Source organism: Dromiciops gliroides, chromosome 4 (assembly GCF_019393635.1).
Source record: "Dromiciops gliroides isolate mDroGli1 chromosome 4, mDroGli1.pri, whole genome shotgun sequence".
Taxonomy (NCBI): domain Eukaryota; kingdom Metazoa; phylum Chordata; class Mammalia; order Microbiotheria; family Microbiotheriidae; genus Dromiciops; species Dromiciops gliroides.
The window spans coordinates 150,251,390-150,274,339 of NC_057864.1; the positions used below are offsets into that span (position 1 = coordinate 150,251,390).

General features: G+C 34.3%; 1 protein-coding gene across 1 annotated transcript in view; it reads left to right on the top strand.

Moving 5' to 3' along the window:
* The window catches only part of RAB4A (RAB4A, member RAS oncogene family), a 59,628-nt gene extending 36,678 nt beyond the window's left edge, over positions 1-22,950 (top strand). Inside the window, 10 exon segments of the mRNA XM_044003191.1 lie at positions 7,414-7,494; positions 8,908-9,022; positions 13,708-13,731; positions 13,733-13,768; positions 14,460-14,559; positions 15,210-15,301; positions 15,303-15,367; positions 18,006-18,101; positions 20,593-20,732; positions 21,602-22,950. Of these exon segments, the coding sequence (XP_043859126.1) occupies positions 7,414-7,494; positions 8,908-9,022; positions 13,708-13,731; positions 13,733-13,768; positions 14,460-14,559; positions 15,210-15,301; positions 15,303-15,367; positions 18,006-18,101; positions 20,593-20,708 (725 nt within the window). The 3' untranslated portion in view covers positions 20,709-20,732; positions 21,602-22,950.

Below are 22,950 nucleotides of genomic sequence, written 5' to 3' on the forward strand. Positions count from 1 at the left end.
CACACACACACACACACACACACACACACACGTAAAACCATACTCTTTATACCTCCTACCTTTGTTTATTAGTTCTTTCTTTGGAAGTAGATAGCATCCTCCTTCATAGGTCCTTTGTTGTTGGTTTGAGTATTTATGATAGTCAAGATGAATTAGTCATTTAAATTGTTCTTAGGACAGTATTTTTGTTGCTATGTACAACGTTCTCTTGTACTGTTCATTTCACTTTTCATTATTTAATGCCTTTCCATGTTTTTCTAAAATCTGCCAGCTCATCATTTCTTATAGCACAGTAGTATTCCACCATGTACCACAACTTGTTTAACCATTCCCCAGTTGGAGGGCATCTATCATTTTAGCCAGTCTGATGAGTGTAAAATGATATCTCAAAGTTGTTTTAATTTGCATTTCTCTAATCAATAATGATGTAGAGCATTCTTTCATAAATCATATGTAGTTTTGATTTCGTCAAAAAACTGCCTGTTCATACCTTTGATCATTTATCAATTGGAGAATGAATTGTATTCTTACAAATTTGACAAAGCTCTTTATATTATAATTTGAGAAGTGAGACCTTTATCTAAAAGACTGTCTGTTAAAAAATTTTCCCCAGTTTTCTGCTTTCCTTCTAATCTTGGCTACATTGTTTTTACTTGTACAAAACTTTTTAAATTTAATATAATCAAAATTACCCATTTTGTGCTTCACAATGTTCTCTATCTCTTGTTTATTCATAAATTGTTCTCCTATCCACAAATCTGATCAGTAATAAAAATAAAATAATAATAAAATCTGATCAGTAATAAAAATAAAATCTGATCATGTTCTTCTAGTTTTCTTGTAATAGATATTTCCCTTTATTATCTAGGTCATATATATCCATTTTAACCTCATTTTGGTAAATGGTTTAAGATACTGATGTTTGCCCAATTTCTGCCAGACTTAATTTCCAGCTTTCCCAACAATTTTCACTAAATAATGAATTTCTTATCTCAAAAACTTAAATCTTTACATTTGTCAAACACAAAGTTACAATAATCCTTTATTGTTGTGTATTGTATGTCTAACTGACTGACCTTTTTATTTCTTAGCCAGTAGCAGATAGTTTTGATATTTACTGCCTTATAATGTAGTTTAAGATCTGGTATAGCTGAACTTAGTTGTTTTACATTTTTTCATTAGTTTCTTTGAAATTCTTGACCTTTTATTCTTCTAAATATTTTTTCAAACTCAGTAAAATGATATTTTAACAGTTTAATTGGAATGGCACAAAATAAAAAAATTAGTTAAGTGAAATTGCCATCTATTATATTGGCTTTGCCTACCCATGAACAATTAATATTTTTCCAATTATTTAAATCTACCTTTATTTGTATAAAAAGCATTTATAATTATGTTCATATATTCAGTCTGTTTTGACAGATATACTATCAGGTATGTTATACTATCAATGATTATTTTAAATGGGATCTCTCACTATCTCTTACAGGGTTTTTGTTGGTAATATATAGAAATGCTGATAATTTGTGTGGGTTTGTTTTATACCTGTTACTTTTGCTAAAATTATTGTTTCAACTAAGTTTAGTTAAATCTTTAGGATTTTCCAAATATATCATCATCATCTGCAAAAAATGTATTACCTCATTTCCCATTCTGATTCTTTTGATTTCTTTTTCTTATTGCCATTGCTAGCATTTCTAAAATGATATTGAATAATATTGGTGACACGTAATGTGGTTTCCTTGCTTATCTCTTTTAATTAAATCTATTTTATCTAACTTTGAGATCATGATTGCTATTTCTGATTTTTTTACATCAGCTGAAGGATAATAAATTCTCTCTAGTCCTTTATTTTAACTTTGTGTGTATCTCTAATTTTTTATTGTGTTTCTTATAAGCAACATATTGTTTTATTCATATTTTTAATCCATTCTGTTATTCTCTTCTGTTTTATGGGTAAATTCATCCCATTCACATTCAAAGTTATAATTACTAATTGTATATTTCCCTCCATCCTATATTTCCTATCTATCCTTCTCTTCTAATTTAACCTATCCCTCCTCAATTTTTACCTCTTTTTACTTACTATTTTCTTATACTACCTTACCTACCCACTTTTCTAAGAGTCACTCCCTTATTCTCTTTCTCCTACCCTCCCAATTCTTAATCTATACACCCTTCTAAAAGTCCCTCCCTTATTCTATCCCCTCACCCTCTTATTTCTTTATAAATATAGAAGACTATTTCATACTTTTCTACATGAATATGTTGTCCCTTCTTTATACCTCAGTTAAAATCAATGAGAATAAGCTTCTTCTAGTAGTACCAGCCCTCCACCCTACTTGCTTCTTCTATATCACTTTTTCCTTTCAGGCCTCATTTTTATGAGATAATTGCTCCTTTTTGCCTCTCCCTGCCCAGTTTTATTTTTTAGAATCAAAACTTATACTCAATTCAACCCAAACCATTTTTCAAACTACTCAAATAATGATGACAGTCTTAAGAGTACTGATAATGTTTTCATATATAAGAAGTAAACAGTTTCATCTCATTGATGAGTCCCTTATAATTTATCTTTAATGTTTACCTTGTGTCTCTTCTCTTATATGTTGAATTTCCCATTGAGTTCTGGGTTGTTTTTTGTTTGTTTCTTTGTTTTTGTCACAAATAACTGAAAATCTTTCAGTTCATTAAATGTTCATTTTTTCCATTCACGGTTATACTCAACTTTCGTGGGTAAGTTATTTTTGGTTGCAACCCCAGCTCTTTTGCTCTTTGAGATATTATGTTCCAAGACCTATGGTCTTTTCATGCAAAAGCTGCTAGGTCTTAAATGTGATCCTGATTATAGCTCTGTGGTATTTAAATTGTTTTTTATCTTGTTGTTTGGAATATTTTGTCCTTAAACTGAGAGCTTTGAAACTTGGCTGTGATATACCCATAAATTTTCATCCAGGGATCTCTTGCAGGTAGTGATCAGTGATTCTTTCTATTTCTCCTTTACCCTCTCATTTTAAAACTTCAGGGTAATTTTCTTTAATAATTTCTTATAATATTGTATCAGGACTCTTATTTTAATCGTAACTTTCAGATAGTCCAATAAATATTGTCTCTCTTTGATCTGTTCTCCAGATAAGTTGTTTTTCTAATCAGATGTTTTACGTTCTCTTCAATTTTTTTGTTCTTTTGATTTTGTTTTATTATTTCTTGATGTTTTATAACCTCTTTAGCTTCCCCATGCCCAATTCTTGTTTTCAAGGTGTTATTTTCTTAAGTTTTGTTTTGTTTTGGTGAGGCAATGGGGGTTAAGTGACTTACCCAGGGTCACACAGCTAGTAAGTGTTAAGTGTCTGAGGCCAGATTTGAACTCAGGTACTCCTGACTCCAGGGCCAGTGCTCTATCCACTGCGCCACCTAGCTGCCCCAAGTTTTTGGATCTCTTTTTCCAATTGGTTGACTTTCTTTTCATAATTTTCTTGATATTCTTAGATTGCTCTTATTTTTTTCTTAATTTTTCCTTAGATTCTTTTTTTCCCCTTAATTTTTCCTTAAACTCTTTTAAAATTTTCTCTTAAACTCTGTTTGCTTTTTGAAGTACTTTTTCAGTTCTTCCAAGAACTTTTTTTGGACTTGTAACCTTTTGATGTTTATCTTTGAAATTGGGGTGGCTTTTAAAACTTCACTATCTTCCTCTGAGTATGAATCTAGATCTTCTCTATCTCTGTAGTAGCTATCTACTATGAGCTGCTTACTCATTTTTATTTTGTTTTATTTTTCTTTTAGCCACTTTTTATTGTCATCAGACTCTAGTCGTGAGGTGTGGAGAATGGTTCCTCAGGCCTTAGATCCTTCTTACTGTTATTTTCTGAGCTCTGTCCTGGGAGCCCAACCTCAGGCACTCTTTTCCACTCGTAAGCCATGGGCTAGAGCCCTCAGCAATGATGTCTTGAACATACTCTTGCTCTCTGGTCATTCCAAACTTCAGCGCTCCTTTACCCTGGAGTGGAAACCAGGGACTCCTCCCTCCTGCCAGTGCCCACAGCCAACAGGATCCGTGCCCCTGTGCTACTGCTCTCACCGGGTATATGCTTGCTCCTTCTTGCCCACCGCCTAGGACATCTGGTCAGCGCAGCTGGGCCTGGCATCCTGCTACAGCAAAGGGTCCTTCAGTCTTCCCCTACTCAGCTATTTGCTCCCCACACCGGGAGATGAGAGTTCCTGAGACTAAGTCAGCAACCCACCCCAGCTGCTTGTTTGTTGATTCATAGGAGTCTGCCTGGAGATGTTTACACTTCACTCAGGCCAAATCTCCATCACTGGAGTTTCATTCAGTCTTTCCTGAGGTTTTCTAGGGTTATTTATTTTAGGAGGGCAACTGCTTTACCCTGATTTTATTTCTGCCACTCTATGTTCACTGTGTAAGGGCTAAAATTCTAGCTATACTGTCTAAAATATCTAATGAGTGGTCGCCAATAAATTAATTATAAGCTTTAACAAGAGTTAGACTTTTAAGCATGTATTAAGGAGAATAAGAATTTGGTGAAGAGAGAGAGAGAAAGGCCTAGATTCATCTATCTATTAAAGGAAGGGAGCATTCCTAGCTCCGCTCTCCTCCAGAGTCCACACGAAAGAGAGTGAGCCAGCACGCCACCCTCTCCCTTCTTCCTCCCACAAGCAAACATTACTTCCTGACGCCAAAATAAAGACACATGGTCCTGCCCTCAGAGGCCCTCTCCTCATGTTGGAGCTTTCCTACAGTAAGTCTCCAGCAGGTGGCATCATTCCAATCGTTACAACTATAAGGCAATGTTCTGCCTTTTTTGTGGAGGAAATTTGGAGAACCTGGAGTTTTCTGACCTACTCCACCATCTTCCCAAAATTCTCTCCCCACTCTATCTTCTATACACTTCTTTTTTTTTTCTTTTTCTTTTTTTTTTTTTTTTGTGAGGCAATTGGGGTTAAGTGACTTGCCCAGGGTCACACAGCTAGTAAGTGTTAAGTGTCTGAGGCCGGACCCAAACTCAGGTCCTCCTGACTCCAGGGCCGGCACTCTATCCACTGCGCCACCTAGCTGCCCATACACTTCTTTTTAAAAATCTGAGGAGATTGGTAAATTCTATGTGTCCAGATTGTTCTCTTCAGACAAATCTCATTTTTCCGGCTCACTGGAATTATTTTCTGTTGTTTCTTCAGAATTTGATCTACTATCCCTCTTATGCTGACATCCTCTATGTCACTTAGATCATTGGCTCTTACATATCCTTCCTCTGAACTCCTTATAATATGCCTCTCCAAAGTTTAGGGTGAATATCAGACGACAACCAGACTTTCTCTCCTCTCTCACAAATTCTAGGAGAGTACGGTCACTCCAAAGAGCTTACACTGTATTGTATGCATATATTACTTGTGTGTACTATAAGATGATACAAAGTATATGCTAAGTTTTATAAAGAAATTTCAGGGGGCAGCTAGATGGCGCAGTGGATAGAGCACTGGCCCTGGATTCAGGAGTACCTGAGTTCAAATCTGGCCTCAGACACTTAACACTTACTGGCTGTGTGACCCTGAGCAAATCACTTAACCCCAATTGCCTCATTTAAAAAAAAAAAAGAAATTTCAAGAAGAGAACACTAATGACTAGAAGGATCAGGAAAGACTTCATGTAAATGGTGACATCTGAGTTTTTCTTTAAGAAAAGCTAATGGTACTAAGAAGTGGAGATGAAGAGGGCATACATTCCAGACATGGGGTATCATCTGTGCAAAGGCATGAAGATAGGGTATGGAATGTTGGAGGAGAGAGCAACAGCTATCAAATCAATTTGACAGGAATGGAATGTCGAATATTAAAATATAGTTTTTGTATCTGCCTGTCTCCTACAAACAGATCAGAGAAATAATGTTTAATCTCTCCTACAAATTAATAAACAGATCAGAGAAATTACAACATCTTATATCTCCTACAACGAACCAGATCAGAGAACATGATCTATCTGCCTGTCTCCTACAAACTGATCAGAGAAATAATGTTTAATTTCTCCTACAAATCAGAGACAGAAAAAACATACCTGTCCTCCTATGAAAACAGATCAGAGACAGACAGAAAAAACATATTGTCCCACGAAGAAAGATAACACAACACATTATCACGTGGAGACTTCCCTCCTAAGAGAAGCTCAGAGGACTCCCCATTTCTGAGGGTATATAATGTTTTAGTCTACTGATTACAGGGAGTTGTCAGTTTCAATAGCATGATACAGAAATCAGCCCATAAGCAAAAAGCAGTTTAACAATTTCAGTTATAACAAGTATGGAGGAAATACAGAAGCATCATGATAAGACTACAGGATTCCAAAAAAGGGTTTGGCAAGGGTGAGGACCCTCAGATGTTACCATAAGATAGGGACTTACTATCCTGAGGGAGAAGAAGTCACTAGGTCTGTAGAATCTTTTATCTGCTAACTATCTGGGTTCAGTTTGGAGTTCAATTGAAGGACGTTTTGCTCCTATTAATCCTGTTAATCCAGGGTTTCATAAAACTACCCTTGGACAATAAGGTACCTCCATCAAATCCAGGTGATCCATATATTCATATTAACAGGAGAATGTGAAGGAGAGTAGTATGAATTTAGACTGAAACTGGTGGGAACTAGATTTTAGGCAACTATAGATTCCATGCTGAATTTTGTATGTTTTTTTCCTAGACACAGGGAGCTACTGAAAATTTTTGAGTAGAAGGAAAACCAAATCAGATTTGCCTTTTAAGAGAATCAATTTAAAAAAAAAAAAAAGGAGAGAGAATTTAACAAAGTAGGGTTAGGCATTTATGCCTTCCTGGTCATAGAGTAGTCTTGTGTTTTGACTTTTTTTGTTTTTCATGATAATTTGTTACTATAGATTCTTTTGTTGATTTTTTTAAACTTCATATAGTGCCTTTCTTATTGTTTTTGAGGTAGTTTTAGAGAGAAGTGGGTTTATCTGAAATTTTCAGTTGCCAGCCTTACCAGTAGTGTATAAAGTTAACAAATAGTGCAGTATACCAAAAGAAAGTCAACTTGCATGCTATATTTGTGAAATTTTACTCAAATTTCATCATTTTTTTCTGTTTATTTAGGTTAACAAAACTAGAATTAAACTTTGTTCACATTTTCCCCTTTTCATTGATTTCATACTATATAATCAATATTCCAAGAACAAATTGATAGTCATTGCTTTGAAATAACTTTTTCGGGGCGGCTAGGTGGCGCAGTGGATAAAGCACCGGCCCTGGATTCAGGAGTTCCTGAGTTCAAATCCGGCCTCAGACACTTGACACTTACTAGCTGTGTGACCATGGGCAAGTCACTTAACCCCCACTGCCCCGCAAAAAAAAACAAAAACGAAATAACTTTTTCATATTCTTTTTATCTTTCAGATTTTTTATTTAAGTTCCTGGTAATTGGAAATGCAGGAACTGGCAAATCGTGCTTACTTCATCAGTTTATTGAAAAGAAATGTAAGTGATTATCTATGTGTTTCTTGTTCATATATGTGTGTATGTGTTTATACATATATGTGCTGTTTTCTGACTACTATTTTATTCATGTCTATTTACAGTACAACTTAAAAATATTTTCATGGAACCACAGTTATGGTCTGAAAGGGATTTTGTTTTGTTTTTCTTTTAAATTGCATGAAAGAAGAAATTTGATTTGTTGTGACATTTGTTTGAAGGCATACAAACCAATTACAATTCTATAAGACAGTATTAATTATGTTGAACATCTATAAAAAGTATTTATATTTCATATTTGTTGTGGATAACTATATTTTAAAGTTGGATAAAGATAAATAGATGTGGGAGAGATGCTAAACAAAACCATGTTGTATTTTGGCCCTATCTGGCCAGGTTTTGTAGAAGAGATGGAATTTTAGGAGATTGGAATCTCCTAAACGGTGGTTTGGGGATGTAATTAAAGATGTAATATCTTTGGTAAAATTTGGCAATAACTCAAAGAAAGAAATGGTATTAATAAATTGGGTTCTGTGTTTTAAGATGAGTAGAAGTTGTAGCCTAGAATGTTAAAGTTAGTTTAGATACTTTGGCAAATAGCTTTGAAACTTTTATTAGAGATTTTTTTACTTGCTCCTGCCACTTTAAAAAAAAAAAACAACTAAACAGAGAACAGTAGCATCTCCAGTGAGTATACCCAAGATTTCCTGATTTACCCCAACATCCCCTGCAAACCAAACAACCACATCATGGTGGCTCCTCTTTTTCTTCCTATTCCATTAATTTTGGGCGTTCCTCAAGGCTCAATCATGGGGCATTAAATTTTCTCCTTCTGTGCTCATTTGAGAACAATTACTATTTGTTACTTCAGCTATCACCTGAATATGGATTATTCTCAGATCTACAAGAAAGGTTTAAGATAAGTATCTTTGCAAGATGTCACATCTTGAGTTTTTACAAATATGTTCAGTTTGAGAATATCAAAATAATTTGTTCAGTAAAAAATTGAGTGAGAGCCAGTCACTTAAAAACCTAGACTTGATAACATGTGACGATTCACTTAGGTTGAAAAAAAGTGTTAAGGAAAACATATATCAAATCTTTTAAGTACAAGCTATGTGTTCTTTTTAAAAATATAGGAGAAAGTCGATCAATTTTATTGATTGTTGTTTAATTTAACCAGCAGGCTACATTTATTCAACTTTTATTACAATATACTGCCTGATTTTCAATATTTAACATTAAATTTAGGGATAGAACTTATTTTGAGAATAATGAATAAGACAGACCAATTTTCTATATACGGAATGAACTTGGTGAAATAATATAAAATGTTTCCTTGTTTTGTGAAAGCTGCAAAGCATATTTTCTAAATGTCATAAATTTAAATTTTTTGTCTTTGTTCTCTTTTTTTAGTCAAAGATGATTCAAATCACACTATAGGTGTGGAGTTTGGTTCAAAGATAATAAATGTAGGTGGTAAATATGTAAAATTACAGATATGGGATACAGCAGGACAAGAACGATTCAGGTATTTTAAAATTTTATTTAAAATGTTTTTTTGTTAGAATTAAAGCCATTACTTTCCTTCCCCAGCCTTTCACAAGTATACTTCTATAATCAGCTGTATTCTTTCAGTGCATATTTAACTTCCTAGGATTAAGTTTAGAAATTTCCACCTTATGGAAATGTTTTAACTTAAAAACAACAACAACTGCAAAAATTCCATTTTGTTTCCTATAGTAATGATTTACTAAAGGATCTATTAGTGGTATGAAATGAATGCACCACTGGAAGTACCTAACTTGTTCTTTGGGAATATTTTAATTACTAAAAGAATGTGTTTCATTCTGATTTTATATAAAAGTGGATGCATTACTATTTTTCCCATCTAAATTCAACCTATTTTTTCCTTGGCTTTTTTTTTTTTTTAAGAGAAAGAGTCAAATCTCAGGATTTAGTAAAAATTCCTTTTTCCTCAGGGTATGTATTAGGGTCTTTATTCCATGTAATACCCTAAACATTCTACATTTATGGTATGTTATATACCTATATGATATATAATTATAATTTTTGCTTATAATATTGACCTAACCTTAAGGAACTATAAGTTCTAAAATCATCAGAGATTAAATTATGTTCCTTATATTAATGTGGAAAAATATATTGTTATTTTAGCACATTGGTCCAGATATAGGATTTGTGTTGTTCAGTCATTTCAGTTGTATCTGACTCTTCATGATCCCATTTGGGGTTTTCTTAACAAAGATACTAAAATGGTTTCTTATTTCCTTTTCTGGCTCATTTTATATGTGAAAGAGACACTGAAGCAAATAGTATTAAGGGACTTGCCATGGGTCACACAGCTAGGAAGTGTCTGAAGTCAGATTTGTTTTCAGGAATATGAGTCCTCCTGATTACAGATGTGGGACTCTATCTATTGTATTACTTCACTGCATATAGGGCAAACAGGATATGCCCCCTAAAATAGGATCTCTTTAAAAAGGATAAGATAGGGGGGCAGCTAGGTGGCACAGTAGATAAAGCACTGGCCTTGGATTCAGGAGGACCTGAGTCCTAGGTTGTTTTTTTTTGGTGAGGCAATTGGGGTTAAGTGACTTGCCCAGGGTCACACAGCTAGTAAGTGTTAAGTGTCTGAGGCCGGATTTGAACTCAGGTACTCCTGACTCCAGGGCCGGTACTCTATCCACTGAGCCACCTAGCTGCCCCTAAAGTCCTATTCTAATGTTTCATCATGGCATTAGGTGACCTTCAGTTCTTGAAGATGTTAGTAAAATGCAAATTCTGTCACATGCTACTAAGCTGAAAAACTTTTGAATACAGACATATCTCTCCTGTCTCATGACCAGCCTAGCTATGTTGGAGTGATTTGTCTCCTGAGTGATGAGTCACAGCCACTCTTAAAGACCACCAATTAAGTTGTACTTCAGTTTTAGCCTTCATCAATGAAGGGAATGACCCACTCTAATGAAATCACAAAACCTTGGAGTATTGAAGTACACTTTTTTAAAAAGACTGTCAAATTTAGTACAGTATTTAAAGATAAAATAGGCTATTACTAAATAAGTACAGCCTAAGAAATGACCATAATTGGATTGCTGAAATTGAGACTTGGTATTTAAAAGTAATGCCATTTACTTTTAGCTAAAGAACTAACACAGAAATGGAAGTTTTCTAAAGTATTTCCAAGATAAATCTTTTAATACAAGTCAAATGATTTTAATAAAAAACATAACTAATATATTTAGTAAAACAAAATGGATGAAAAACATGATTATTCAAATTGAGTCTTTTCCCAACAATCATTAATGCATTAGAATATGTCATCCTGGGGGCCTGCATTCCTGCTATTAATATATTATTGTGTTATTGTCAACTGCAGATTATGGAATTATTTTTAAGGAAATTAATTTTAGGCATTGAAAAAAGAGTCTTTTAATGTTGAAAATGTTCTGTCATTATTCCTTGTACCATGTAATTTCAACATATGATTTTCCTATATTTCTACGAAATTAATGTATTTTCCCCTACTTAAAAGCATATCAAAGGTATCTTTTCTGGCATTTTCTGGCATTTATTTTGGCTAACCAGTTATTTATAATAGTTTATAAATGTATTGAATTTTTCTGAGTCTACTGTGGCATTTTTACCTGTTGAACTTAAAAATGTTTCCATTTATTTAACATGCAAAAATCATTTTTGTATTTTATCATATAGAAATAACCAGATTTTATAAGCGAATATCTTTCACAAGTTTAATAAATATTTAATTTATAAATTTTAAAAAATCATTTAGAACCAGATCTCAGACAGACATTTATCAAATACTGTTTACTTTCCTATGTTGGAACCTATTGATAATTATATAGTTATCCAACCACTAACACAATCACTCAGTAGTCACATAGTCAAAACTAGCCTTACAAGTAAGAAAATGTCATACAGAGATCTATAAGGAAATTTGAAAAGGGAGAGAGATCAGATAACTTTCATCTGGGGTGATTAGTGAAAGGCTTTGTAGAGAAGATGGCACTTGCAGAGAAGCTGGGCCTTGAAGGAAGAGTCCGATTTCAGTAGGTGTAGATAGGTAAGGGAAGTACGTTTCAGAGACAACTTGCATATACTGAGGCAAAATAAGATTGGTTGAGATTGTGGAATAACTAAGGTTGGGAGAAGGGGAACAGGCAGTAGAGTGAAATAAAAATGGAAAGGTAAAGTAGCTTAGAGCCAGCCATATTATATCAAGCCTTAAATGCCAGAAAAAGAAATGCTTATTTTTAACACCATAGATGGTAAGGAACCACTGAAGATTTTTGAGAAGGAAAATGGTGTTATTTGTGTGATATGAAAGATTATTTTGGCGGATTGTATCAAGTATGGATTGGAGAGTTGAAGAATTTAGAATCAGAAAGACCACCTGGGCAGCTACTATAATAGGCAATTGAGAAGTGAGGGCCTTTAAAATTGAGTGATGGCAATGTGAGTAGAAAGGAGAGAACAGACATAACAGAGATTGTGCTCATAAAATAGACAATGACAGCTGATGGTGAATGTAACAGAGATGAAAGAGTCCAACACAACTCCAAGGTTCCAACCTTAGGTGGGTGACTGGGAAAGTGGTTCCTCCAACAAAAATAAGGCAGCTAGGAATGTGATTTAGTTTTTGCCTTTCCTTTTTTAGAAAGTACTACCTACAGTAACAACTAAGAGACTTTTCTCTTTTCTTGTAAAAGGAGCTTGGCTCTTATGACATTCAGAAAACAATGGGGAAAAAGTCTAGCTTACTTTGTATTAGCATTGCCCTCAAGTTATTTTAAGAGAAGCCTTGAATAAGATACTCTTTTCCACCCTCCCACCATCTTCCATTTTCTATGGCTTCTGTAGTCTAGTTTAGAGTTTATATACTATAGAGATTAGGGATAAGGAAGGATATTTAATTTCTTCTCTACTTTAATGCATACCATCTGACTCTCATGGTATGTGAAAGGTGAGAGAAAAGTTCCAAACTCCCTACCTCTTTGGGGGTTTAGGTGCCTAACAGTTAGATGTTTGGGGGTTGTTTACAAGATTCAGAACTATATTTTTCTACATATTCTGTGGACCACACCCAACATTTGGCTATTCACTTGATTCAAATTAACTTGCCAGATCTACCTACTACAAATCCTTTAATCACTAGCAGCTTTACTTTAATTTCCACACTAGCAAAATGATAGGATTTGAAAACTGATTTGTATGTGAGGGAGAGAAAAGAGCTAGTTCTGAGATATCAACCTGAGTAACTATGAGACTAGTGCTATCCACCAAATAGAATTAATGAAACTTGAAGAGGGAAAAGGGTTTAGGAGGAAGACGAGAGCCAATATTCTCAAATGTTATATTGCTGTGACTTTCTGTATTTCACAGGCAACCTGAACTAGGAATAAGGAAGACAGAATCATAGCATTGAATCAGTCATTGGTCTTATCCATTGAGGATATGAGCAGTTAATCTTTTCCAGCTATAAATTAGCATTAAAACCACTTTCTTTGTGGATATAGGGCAGATTTCTTGAAAAGAAATTGAGAGAGTCTTATTTTAGCTGATTACTGTTCATTATAAGGCTAACTAAAATGTTAAAAATAGTCTACAGTATATGTCTCTCCTTGAAATCAAGATACTAGTATTTCTTGCACTCTTGCTCAAGTATAAGGTCTTCTGCTCATTTTAAAAGGAATTTCAATTGGTCTAGTATGGTTTCTTAACAAGAAAAACATCTTGGTTGTTTTTAACTATTCTTGAACTTTGTAAATATTTTAAGAATTGATTTTATTTCCAGTACCTTCCCTCCATTAGGTGTAAGATTTCTTTCCCCATTTTTCAAGATAGGCATTATTCTAGCTCTTTTTCTATCTTTAAAGAACTTTTCTATATGTAGCCTTCTCGAAAAATCTAGCTGCTTTGAAGCAACTGTGTCTATTCATAAGCTAGAAAGAATAGGGATGCTATTTAACCATGTCACCCTCTCATGTTGATAAGCAATGTATTGGTTCTCTCTTAGAAAGGTTAAAAATAAGCTTTTATAATATATGTCTTTATAATTTATAGTTCAGAGATAATAGGTATACTTTTTTCTATTTCCTTGGAAACATCTTGTTTAGAACAGTAGTGAAAAAATCTTTTGAATCTGTTAATAAAGCTATCTAATTCTTTCAGGTCTGTGACAAGAAGTTACATAGAGGTGCAGCAGAGCTCTACTAGTCTATGACATTACCAGGTAATAAAAAATTTTACTTATAGGAATAGATGCAGTCTTCTATTCTGCTTCCTGTAGTCTGAAATGTATGCATCTTTAGTTTCACAGATTTTGTGATTCATTTGTTTTAAGCTTCAGTTTGCATGATTGGAACTTAATGAGCATACTTTATGCTTTCTATGCAGTCTTTGGCAATTACATTCATGTTCCAATACTTTTTGTGGCTTTCTATGAAATATGGCATTATTTTAGTAGGCATGGGTATTCTCTGAATTATTATTCATAAAATGCCTGTAGGTACATATGTGGTGTGTGTGCGCGCGTGCTTTTAGATAAGAAAAGTGAACATTTCTTAACCTGCTATTTTACAGTCCCATAAGTGTTCAAAAATTGACATTTTAGGCCTCATGAATCGTTGGCTAATGATTGATTGAGATGCTTACAGAACAATTGCTTGAATGCTACTAGGAAGTAGATTCTGTCAATTCAATTCCCCACTTTTGCTTCTGAGTCAGGCATGCTGAAACAAAAGATTAGCAGTGTAGAGTTATTGTGCATTTAGGACCCCTCACTTCTCAGTTCCTACCAGAGAAGGTAGTACATCGGCCCCAACAATTTATTTACAAGGAGAAAATGAAATATGATCGTTTAAATCAGTTTTTTTTAAGCATATGACAGTAACTGATGACTTATGTGGTATATTTTGGCCCAGACTGGACTTACAGTATATATTAGAAAAAGAATCATTGAAGTACGAAGAAATCAGATTCTTATTGCTAGAAGGATCAGTTGCATTAATTGATGCAAGAAATGTGCTTAGTCTTTTGAGGTTTTCTTAAATTTCCAGTTCTTCTTAAGCCTAGTAACCTATGAATCAATTTCTACCCTTAGATGCACAACTTCCTTTCTCTCGCCCTGTGATTGAAACTAGTTAGTGATAACGAATATCAACATACCAGATTTCTTTTTTCTTTTTGGTTTTTGTAAATTCCTGTTATGGTTGCACAAATTGTTTGGGAGATATCGTTATGATAAGAATGTTAAATAACTATAACATCTTTAATTTTTTTAATTTTTGTAATAAACATTTTTATTTATAGTTTGGGGATTCCAATTTTATCCCTCCTTTCCTCCCTCCTCTCCCCTCTCCCTGAGGCGGCAAGGAATTCAGATATGGTTATACATGTAGAATTATGTAAAACATTACCGTATTTGTCATTTTGTATAAGAAAACTTGATTAAAAGGGAAAAAAAGAAAGTGAAAAATAGCATCCTTCAGTCTGTTCCATCAATAGCAGTTCTTTCTTGGAAGTGGTAGTATATTCATCAATAGTCCTTTGGGATTGTCTTGGATCAGTTTATTGTAATGACATCTTTTAAATGTTTAATAGTATGCTTAGTTTTAAATTAAATTATATTTTACCACTTTATGTATGTATTTTGTGATCTTATATTTGGCAAGTCGAGAAACTATAATGCACTTACTAATTGGTTGACAGATGCAAGAATGCTAGCAAGTCAAAATATTGTCATAATACTCTGTGGGAACAAAAAGTCTGGATGCAGATCGTGAAGTTACTTTCTTAGAAGCTTCCAGGTTTGCCCAGAAAATGGTAGGGGGCCTATTAAATCCCATTTAATTTTCATGTACGTTTTTTATTAATATGATATGTGTTTGACTCTACTTGAACTATTTTTATTATATATCTTTTGAAATTGTGGTAAATTTTTATTGTATTATTGAAAATGTAATAAGAGAAGTCAAAGTTCCTGACTCCATTGCTTTACTGCATAGCATTAAAACATAAGAGAAGGAACATTTGCAACAACTAGGAGGGTGGGAAAGGGGAATGCTTGCTCTTTGTGAACAGATTTGATAAAGTAGTTGATGGGAAGGAAGAGAACAATGATATTGAATGAATGATAGCTTGAGTTTGGATATTCTAAGCTGTAGTAGGGCTAAAACTGATTGGCATCCCTACTTAAGTCTGATACCGTTTATATGGTGAGCCCTCAGAGGGGGATGTTATTGGGTTGCCTAAAGAGGATAAACTAGGGGGCAGATAGATGGTACAGTGGATAAAGCACTGACCCTGGATTCAGGAGGACTGAGTTCAAATATGGCCTCAAGACACTTGACACTTTACTAGTCTATGTGACCCTGGGCAAGTCACTTAACCCTCATTGCCCAGCAAAAAAAAAGAAAGAAGAAAGGGGCAGCTAGGTGGCACAGTGGATAGAACACCAGCCCTGGATTCAGGAGGACCTGAGTTCAAATTCGGCCTCAGACACTTAACACTTACTAGCCGTGTGACCCTGGGCAAGTCACTTAACCCCAGTTGCCTCACCAAAAAAAAAAAAAGAAAGAAAGAAAGAAGGAGGGATAAACTGGCCCAGGTTCAAAGTGGAGCAGGTCAAAGCTTCCATTCCAGTCATCAATGGAATCGGGCCTCTGAGTGGTCTCAGCACTTCCAGCCTGGGAGAGATAGGGACATCTAAATCTCAAAAGCAAACAAAAAATCCTAAACACTGGGAACAGAAATGGGAAAGTAAGACAGTCCCTGCTTTCAAGGAGCCCACATTCTAAAGGGAAAGACAATACACAGAGGAGATGTCAGCTGTAAATCAGATTAAAAGGCCCCCATGGTCTTTATGGTACTGCTGCTAAGCAGGTGGTAATGCATCTTCTTTAATGTTACTTTTAGTGATAAACCATATCCCTTTCTAGTGCTGAACCATTTGATAGGGTGATAGCTTTCTTTTCCATGTCTTTTAGTAGCTGTGGCTCTGAGGAGGCAGGAACTGAAACCCAGACTGAAGAAGCTGCTTTGTCACATCTCCACAAGGTTAATTCACTGGATGACAGTTTAAGGGCATGGGCTGGAAGTGCAGCCAGTGGTCTGGGGGACAGCTATTTCTAAAGCTCTTAGGCTTACCTTTGGGTTACTGGCAATTGATCAGCAGTTTGTATTAGTAGTAGCAAAAACAGTGGGGGGCGGGGTCCATTCCCAACAGGGTTGCCAACATCCTCAGTGGTGATTGCACAGGGCAGGTAGCCTGCTCTTCCCAGGTTTCTTGGGCTTAGGATCCTGGGCTTTCTCCATTGGGGTTTAAAAGGGAGGTGGTAATCAAGATGGTGGTTATATAACCTAACCTGGTGAGTGTAAGAAAGGAATAGAAAAGGAAAAATGAAGAAGAATCAAATATCCAACCTAGCCTTCCTCCTACGTATTGGATTCTGTGCACTTATATATGACAAGGGTATGCTTGAGGACCTTAACCAGGTCATACCAGCACCCCCTTCCTTACTCTTCTGCTGTGCATCTCTTCCTGGGACCCTTTAATATTTGAGCTATGAAACAGATTCTATATCATCTGAAGCAAACATTGAAACCAATGGTGAATGATGAGTGAAAAAGGAAATAACTTCAGCTCTCCCCAACCATAGCCTGACAACAGGATCTCCACCAGATAGTATAGGGATATCTGAAGAAAGTTGATAATAATTATAAATAATAAAGTGAAATTAAGTAAAAAGTACAGCAGTATGGTAAATAGTAGGTTGGTTTGATTTCTAATTGAAGTCATAGGATGATAACTTTAGAACTGAAGAGACCTTAGAGATCAGTATCCCAGTTCCATTTTGCAGCTGTACAAACAGAAGCCCAGAGTGGTCCACGTTGCTCAGTCACACTAGGTAGCATAGTGACAGAGTAGGAATTTGGACTAGATCCTTTGACTCCAAATCCAGTTTTTGGTTTCCACTCTACCAAGTATGCTCACCTTTAGTCACTCTCCTGACTACAAAAAGAATAAATGAGAACACCTCTGAAACAACCTTTAATGGTGAAATAATGGATTTCTAAAAACTATAAACTTTCAGCATTGTCTTATACAAGACCTGTAGGAAAAATGGGTTTAAATTAGATGAGTGAAGTTCTTTCATACTTTTGACCATGTTGTGGCTTATTAATTTAAGGTAAGCCAGATCGTGAAACTAGTATAACTTGTTCATTAATTTTGTCAACAAATTCTCATACACTAACCTAAGGTAATAGCAATTTTTAGGTTCACAATAAAACAGCAAAGATAGAGATTTCACTAAAATGATTTTATGCTTAGACAATCTAAGTGTTAGGCCAAAAATTACCTTTTTATTGTTCTTTTAAGTGAATATCACATACAAATTTGATAGTGGTTCAGCAATTGTTATTATCTAATTTGGAGTTGTATTTTGTTCTTATTACATCAAATATAGAGCTTATGTTTTTGGAAACAAGTGCACTAACAGGGGAGAATGTAGAAGAAGCCTTTGTTCAATGTGCAAGAAAAATACTCAATAAAATTGAATCAGGTAAAAAAAATTCTATTAATAAATTGTTTGATAAATTTTGCTCTTTAACTCTGCTCTTACAAAGAGTTCTATATTGTGTACATGTGTATCATATGTATGTATATGTCATACATATATATAAGAAGCATTGCTTATCGGTATTTTCAAGAGAAATTTAGGCAAATTGTATTCACCTGGGCTGTCAAGCAACAATTGCCATTAGTTGATTAAATGTGTACCGTTTTGATCCCAGTAAATTTTGTGTTCTTATAGTAGATGCTTTAGCCTTCCACTTTGGTAAAAGAAAGAATTAAGCTCCCTGAACTGTGGAAATTAATAATGCTATTATCAAAATAATAGCATTGATACTACCCACCACCAGAAAGGTAATAAATAGATTTAGGGCATAGAATGAAACCTATTTTTTGGACATGGCTGAAACGGGAATTTGTTTGACTATGCAGATTTGTTATAAGGGTTTTCTTTTTTCAGTAGGGGATAGGAAGATAGAAAATAAAACTTTGTTCACTGGAAAAAATTAACTTTAACATTTTTTAAAATTTAAAAATAAAGTAATGGCATTGTAGGTCATGAACATCTTTGGGGTTTTGTTTTTTGGATTTTTTGGTTTGTTTGTTTGGTTTTTACTTCAATTAGAGCTTTTCCTGGACTTGTCAGAAGAAAATAAGTTTCTATATTCTTCTCTCATCAGGACTGATTCTATTAAAACGAGTTGTCATATATGGCAATTTTATGATAGGAAACAATGTGAGGAAAACTGTGTAATAGTAAAGGAGTCTATAGGATTAAAGCGATTTCTAACTGGAGGCTATTCTCTCTCTCTCTCTCTCTCTGTGTATATATATATATATATATATATATATATATATATATATATATATATATATATATATATATGTTAGTGTGTGGGGATGTAGGTAGATGATGTAGATATAAACATCACATTAGGTCTGACTTCTGACCTATGAGGCTACCCTGTCTATGTTGTAGACTAACCTATTGATCACTATTTATTGCTTCAGTCAAATAAAAATAATTCAGATTTAGCCTACTGAATATGTATTCATTTTCCATAAAAGCGTGATTCTATTTTAAATTAGTTACTTTTGAGTAGATTTCCTATTCAACCTTTATTAAAACTACATATATGTGTGTATGTGCACATATATGTATGTGGGTATATATACATATATATGCTTTCAGCTTTTGTAATTAAATCTTAAAACTAGAAATTGATCTGGAGTTAGTGGTATTAGTGTATATGTATATCTTAAGTCTTAGTTATTCATATTATAAAAGTAAGCACTTACATTAGTTTAATGCTAAATGACTTTGAAACATATAACATGAACTTTTGTTTAGGATATTTTATTGCTTCACTACTGTATTCTTAGATCATATAAGTCTGTTATCTCATAAGACACCTCTGAAATTATTGCCTTCTAGAAGATTAAATAGAATTTTGATATCACCTCTATATGTAAATGTAAAGATAACATCTAGGGTTCTTAAATGCTCTTAATAAGATGTTAAGTGGTAAGTTATTACAGAAACATATTTACCAGCATCATTCTTTTTCTGTCAGAGACTAAAATCATTCTCTCCCCTTCTTTTCCCCTCTCTTTCTTCCTTTCACTCTATTTCCAACTCTGCCCCGCTTCTCTTCCCCCTTCTCTTTGACCATCTAATCAATTTACCATAGAATCCTGTTGGTTCTACTTCCACAGTACTTCTTGTATCTGGCATTTCTTTCCACTACCACTGTCAATACCATAACTATTTCAAGACCAAATTACCTCTTACCTGGGCTTTTGCAGTTGTATATTAACTGGTCTCCTTGCCTCTGGTTCCTTCACTCTCCTTGTTACAGCTACCAAAGTAATCTTTCTAATATATAAGTTTCATCATTTCATTTCCTCAAAATTCTTCAATAGCTCTCCACATTGTCTAGGAAATGAAATAGAGCCTCCTTAAAATGACATTGAAGGCTCTTCACAATTTGCCTCCAGTTTTCTTCTCCAATGTTATTTCAAAGTATACTCTGCACTCTGGCAAAACTGGGCCACTTGTCATGCTTTGATTTCATCCCACCCTCTCCCACCACCATACAGTTCTACATACTGCTTCCCATGCTTGGAATTAACTCCCTTCACATTTGTGCCTGTTGAAATTCTTCTGTTCTTTCACAGCCTAGTTCAGATAACACCTTTTCTATGAAGCTTTCCTTAAATTATTCTCCTTTCTCCCCCCAACTAAAAATGATCCCTTCTTGCTGGACACTTTTATGTCATTATGTTTGATCCCACTCCTATGCATTTAGTCTTATTGTAACTTGTATAATAATTATTTGTGTACATGTTTCTTCCCAACTCTTCATAGTTTATAAAGTATATGAGGGATTGTGTTGCTTATCACTTTGGTATCTGCAATATTAAGATACAGATAAATTGAGTTTTGAAGGATTTTTCAAACAATATTGGTCAATCCCTAGGTGAACTGGATCCAGAAAGAATGGGCTCAGGTATTCAGTATGGAGATGCTGCCTTAAGACAGCTCAGATCACCACGTCGTGCACAAGCCCAAAGTGCTCAAGAGTGTGGATGTTAAAATTGTGAACACTATAGAACTAAGGTAGGCTTGGCAAGAAGATAGCTTTACTTATTTTTTAATGATTTAACTTTAATCTATTTGCAAGATACCTGACTCTTTACTTAGGTTACTTCTCATGAGTATGTTATGATTTCTGCAACTAAATTGTGAAAAAGAAGAGGGGATCATGTAGTAGAGAGCTCAGTGCCAGAAACCCTGGAGGAATCCCACCTCTGCCACCTGCAGCAAATCATTTCAAGTGTTTGCAAGCTTCCTCAGCTATTGAATGAGGAAATCAAATTAAGTGACTTCAGAGATCGTGTCCAGCTCTATCTGTGATCCTATGGTCCTATTCTGATAGAAATGTTTTAAATGTGTGGGAAATTTATCTGCCTGTTTCCCCAAGTGAAAAAAGAGATTGGGGGTTGGGGGAGGGCAGATCTTCCTTGATACTTTGTCTTGGAAATTTACCATTACCATTTTATATTTTTTCAAATAAGCATTACCTTCAAATATTCTCCACTTATATACTATACAAAAACTTGGCAGGGGGCGGGTTCTGATTTTCATGAAACAGTGAAATCTTATGTTTTAATTCCAAGTTATAGATTCTTCCAAAAAAAAACCTACTTAATCCAATTGGTATATCTTTCATTGATAAAACACAAATTTACTTTATTTTTCATGGGCTAATGAAAATCTGATAAGATCAAATCTCTAGCAAAAAGAAACATTGCTTAAACAGTTTTCAGTGGAAATCATAGCTTTTTTTTTAACAAAAAGTTTTCTTTTTTTTCTTTCCTGTTGGCCGACTGTTTCTTCATACTCAGTTCTTACTATGGGACATGTACTAACTAAAATCTGTTTTAAAATGCGTAGTCATGATTTGTTTTGTTCTTAATGTTTTCTAGCTCTATATACAAATGATACTTGGGAAGCAACTGATGAAGCTTCAAGGTTCTGCCGTTTTATCACAATCTTTCCACTCTGTGTCTGAAGTAGACCATTGCTGGGGGAAAATAAAAGTACTTCAAGGTGTTATGCAAGATAGTCAATATGGCACAGCAGATTATATAATAAATCTAATTCAATGGACAATACAATTAGATGTATACATAGATGTAAAAATTTTCTGTTCCACATTTTCCTTTTCACTTTTCATTTAAACATTGCTGTATCCTGCCTGTATATACTGTAGTGCAGTAAGTTTCCAAAGCATGGTATATGATGTACGATATAATAGAATGTTGCACTAAATGCAGTTTAATATTTTTTTTAATCATATGAACTAAAATTTGTTATTGTGAGGAGGTGCTTTTATCATCATGTTTGTGTTATATTGCCACATTTGGTTATATTTATGACCTGAAATACAAAGCCACTGGCATTGATGGCCAGTGCATTTCCTATTTAATTTTTTTTTGCCACATGCTACACAATGTTTACGTGATTTACACTTGAAATACAACAAGGTCATTACTTTAAAGTTCACTAATATAAGAAAATAAAATTGGAAAATGATTTTTCCGTTGAAAATGCACCTGTACAGGTTTCTGTTGGTTTTTGAAGTATTTTCCACATGTAGCCAAATATACTAAACAAAAATATTATACTCCTTTGAAAAAATTTATTTGACCTTTGATCTTTAGAACTCTTTATGTTTCCAGACTATTCTTTTTTCCATCTAGCTTGATGACTAGAATCTGGATCATTTACTTGGTTTGGGCGTTGGTTGGTTGGTTGGTTGGTTTTTTTTTTTAATTAACAACATAGCATCAATGTCCCTACTCTGTTGTGTTATTGTTTTATGACCATTCTTTAGAGAACTATTACATTGGGCTAATTTTAAGAAAATTTTAGATACTTTCCCCACATATTTAAGCTTCTATTCTTCTGGGTTTTTTTTTTCTCTCATGGCATGCATTTAAAATCATAGTGGTGGTGTATGATGAATTATCTGTGTATCTCAGGTATGAGGCAAAACTACATGATAATAAACATTCATGAGTTCACACTGTCTAAGATGCCTTATTGCAATTATCACATTTCTGAGGTTTTTAATTCACATAGCATTATCAAAGTGTAAACTCTATTTTCAATTTCAAAAAAATAATTTAACATTTTAATATATCATTACTTTAAAGGAATCTATCTTTGCATCTATGCTTATATAGGTGCATGTTCAGTGGAGTATTTATTTATAGTTAAATGCAATGTTATTTAAGTTTGGTACTAAAAGTATAAAGTATTCTTTATCTTA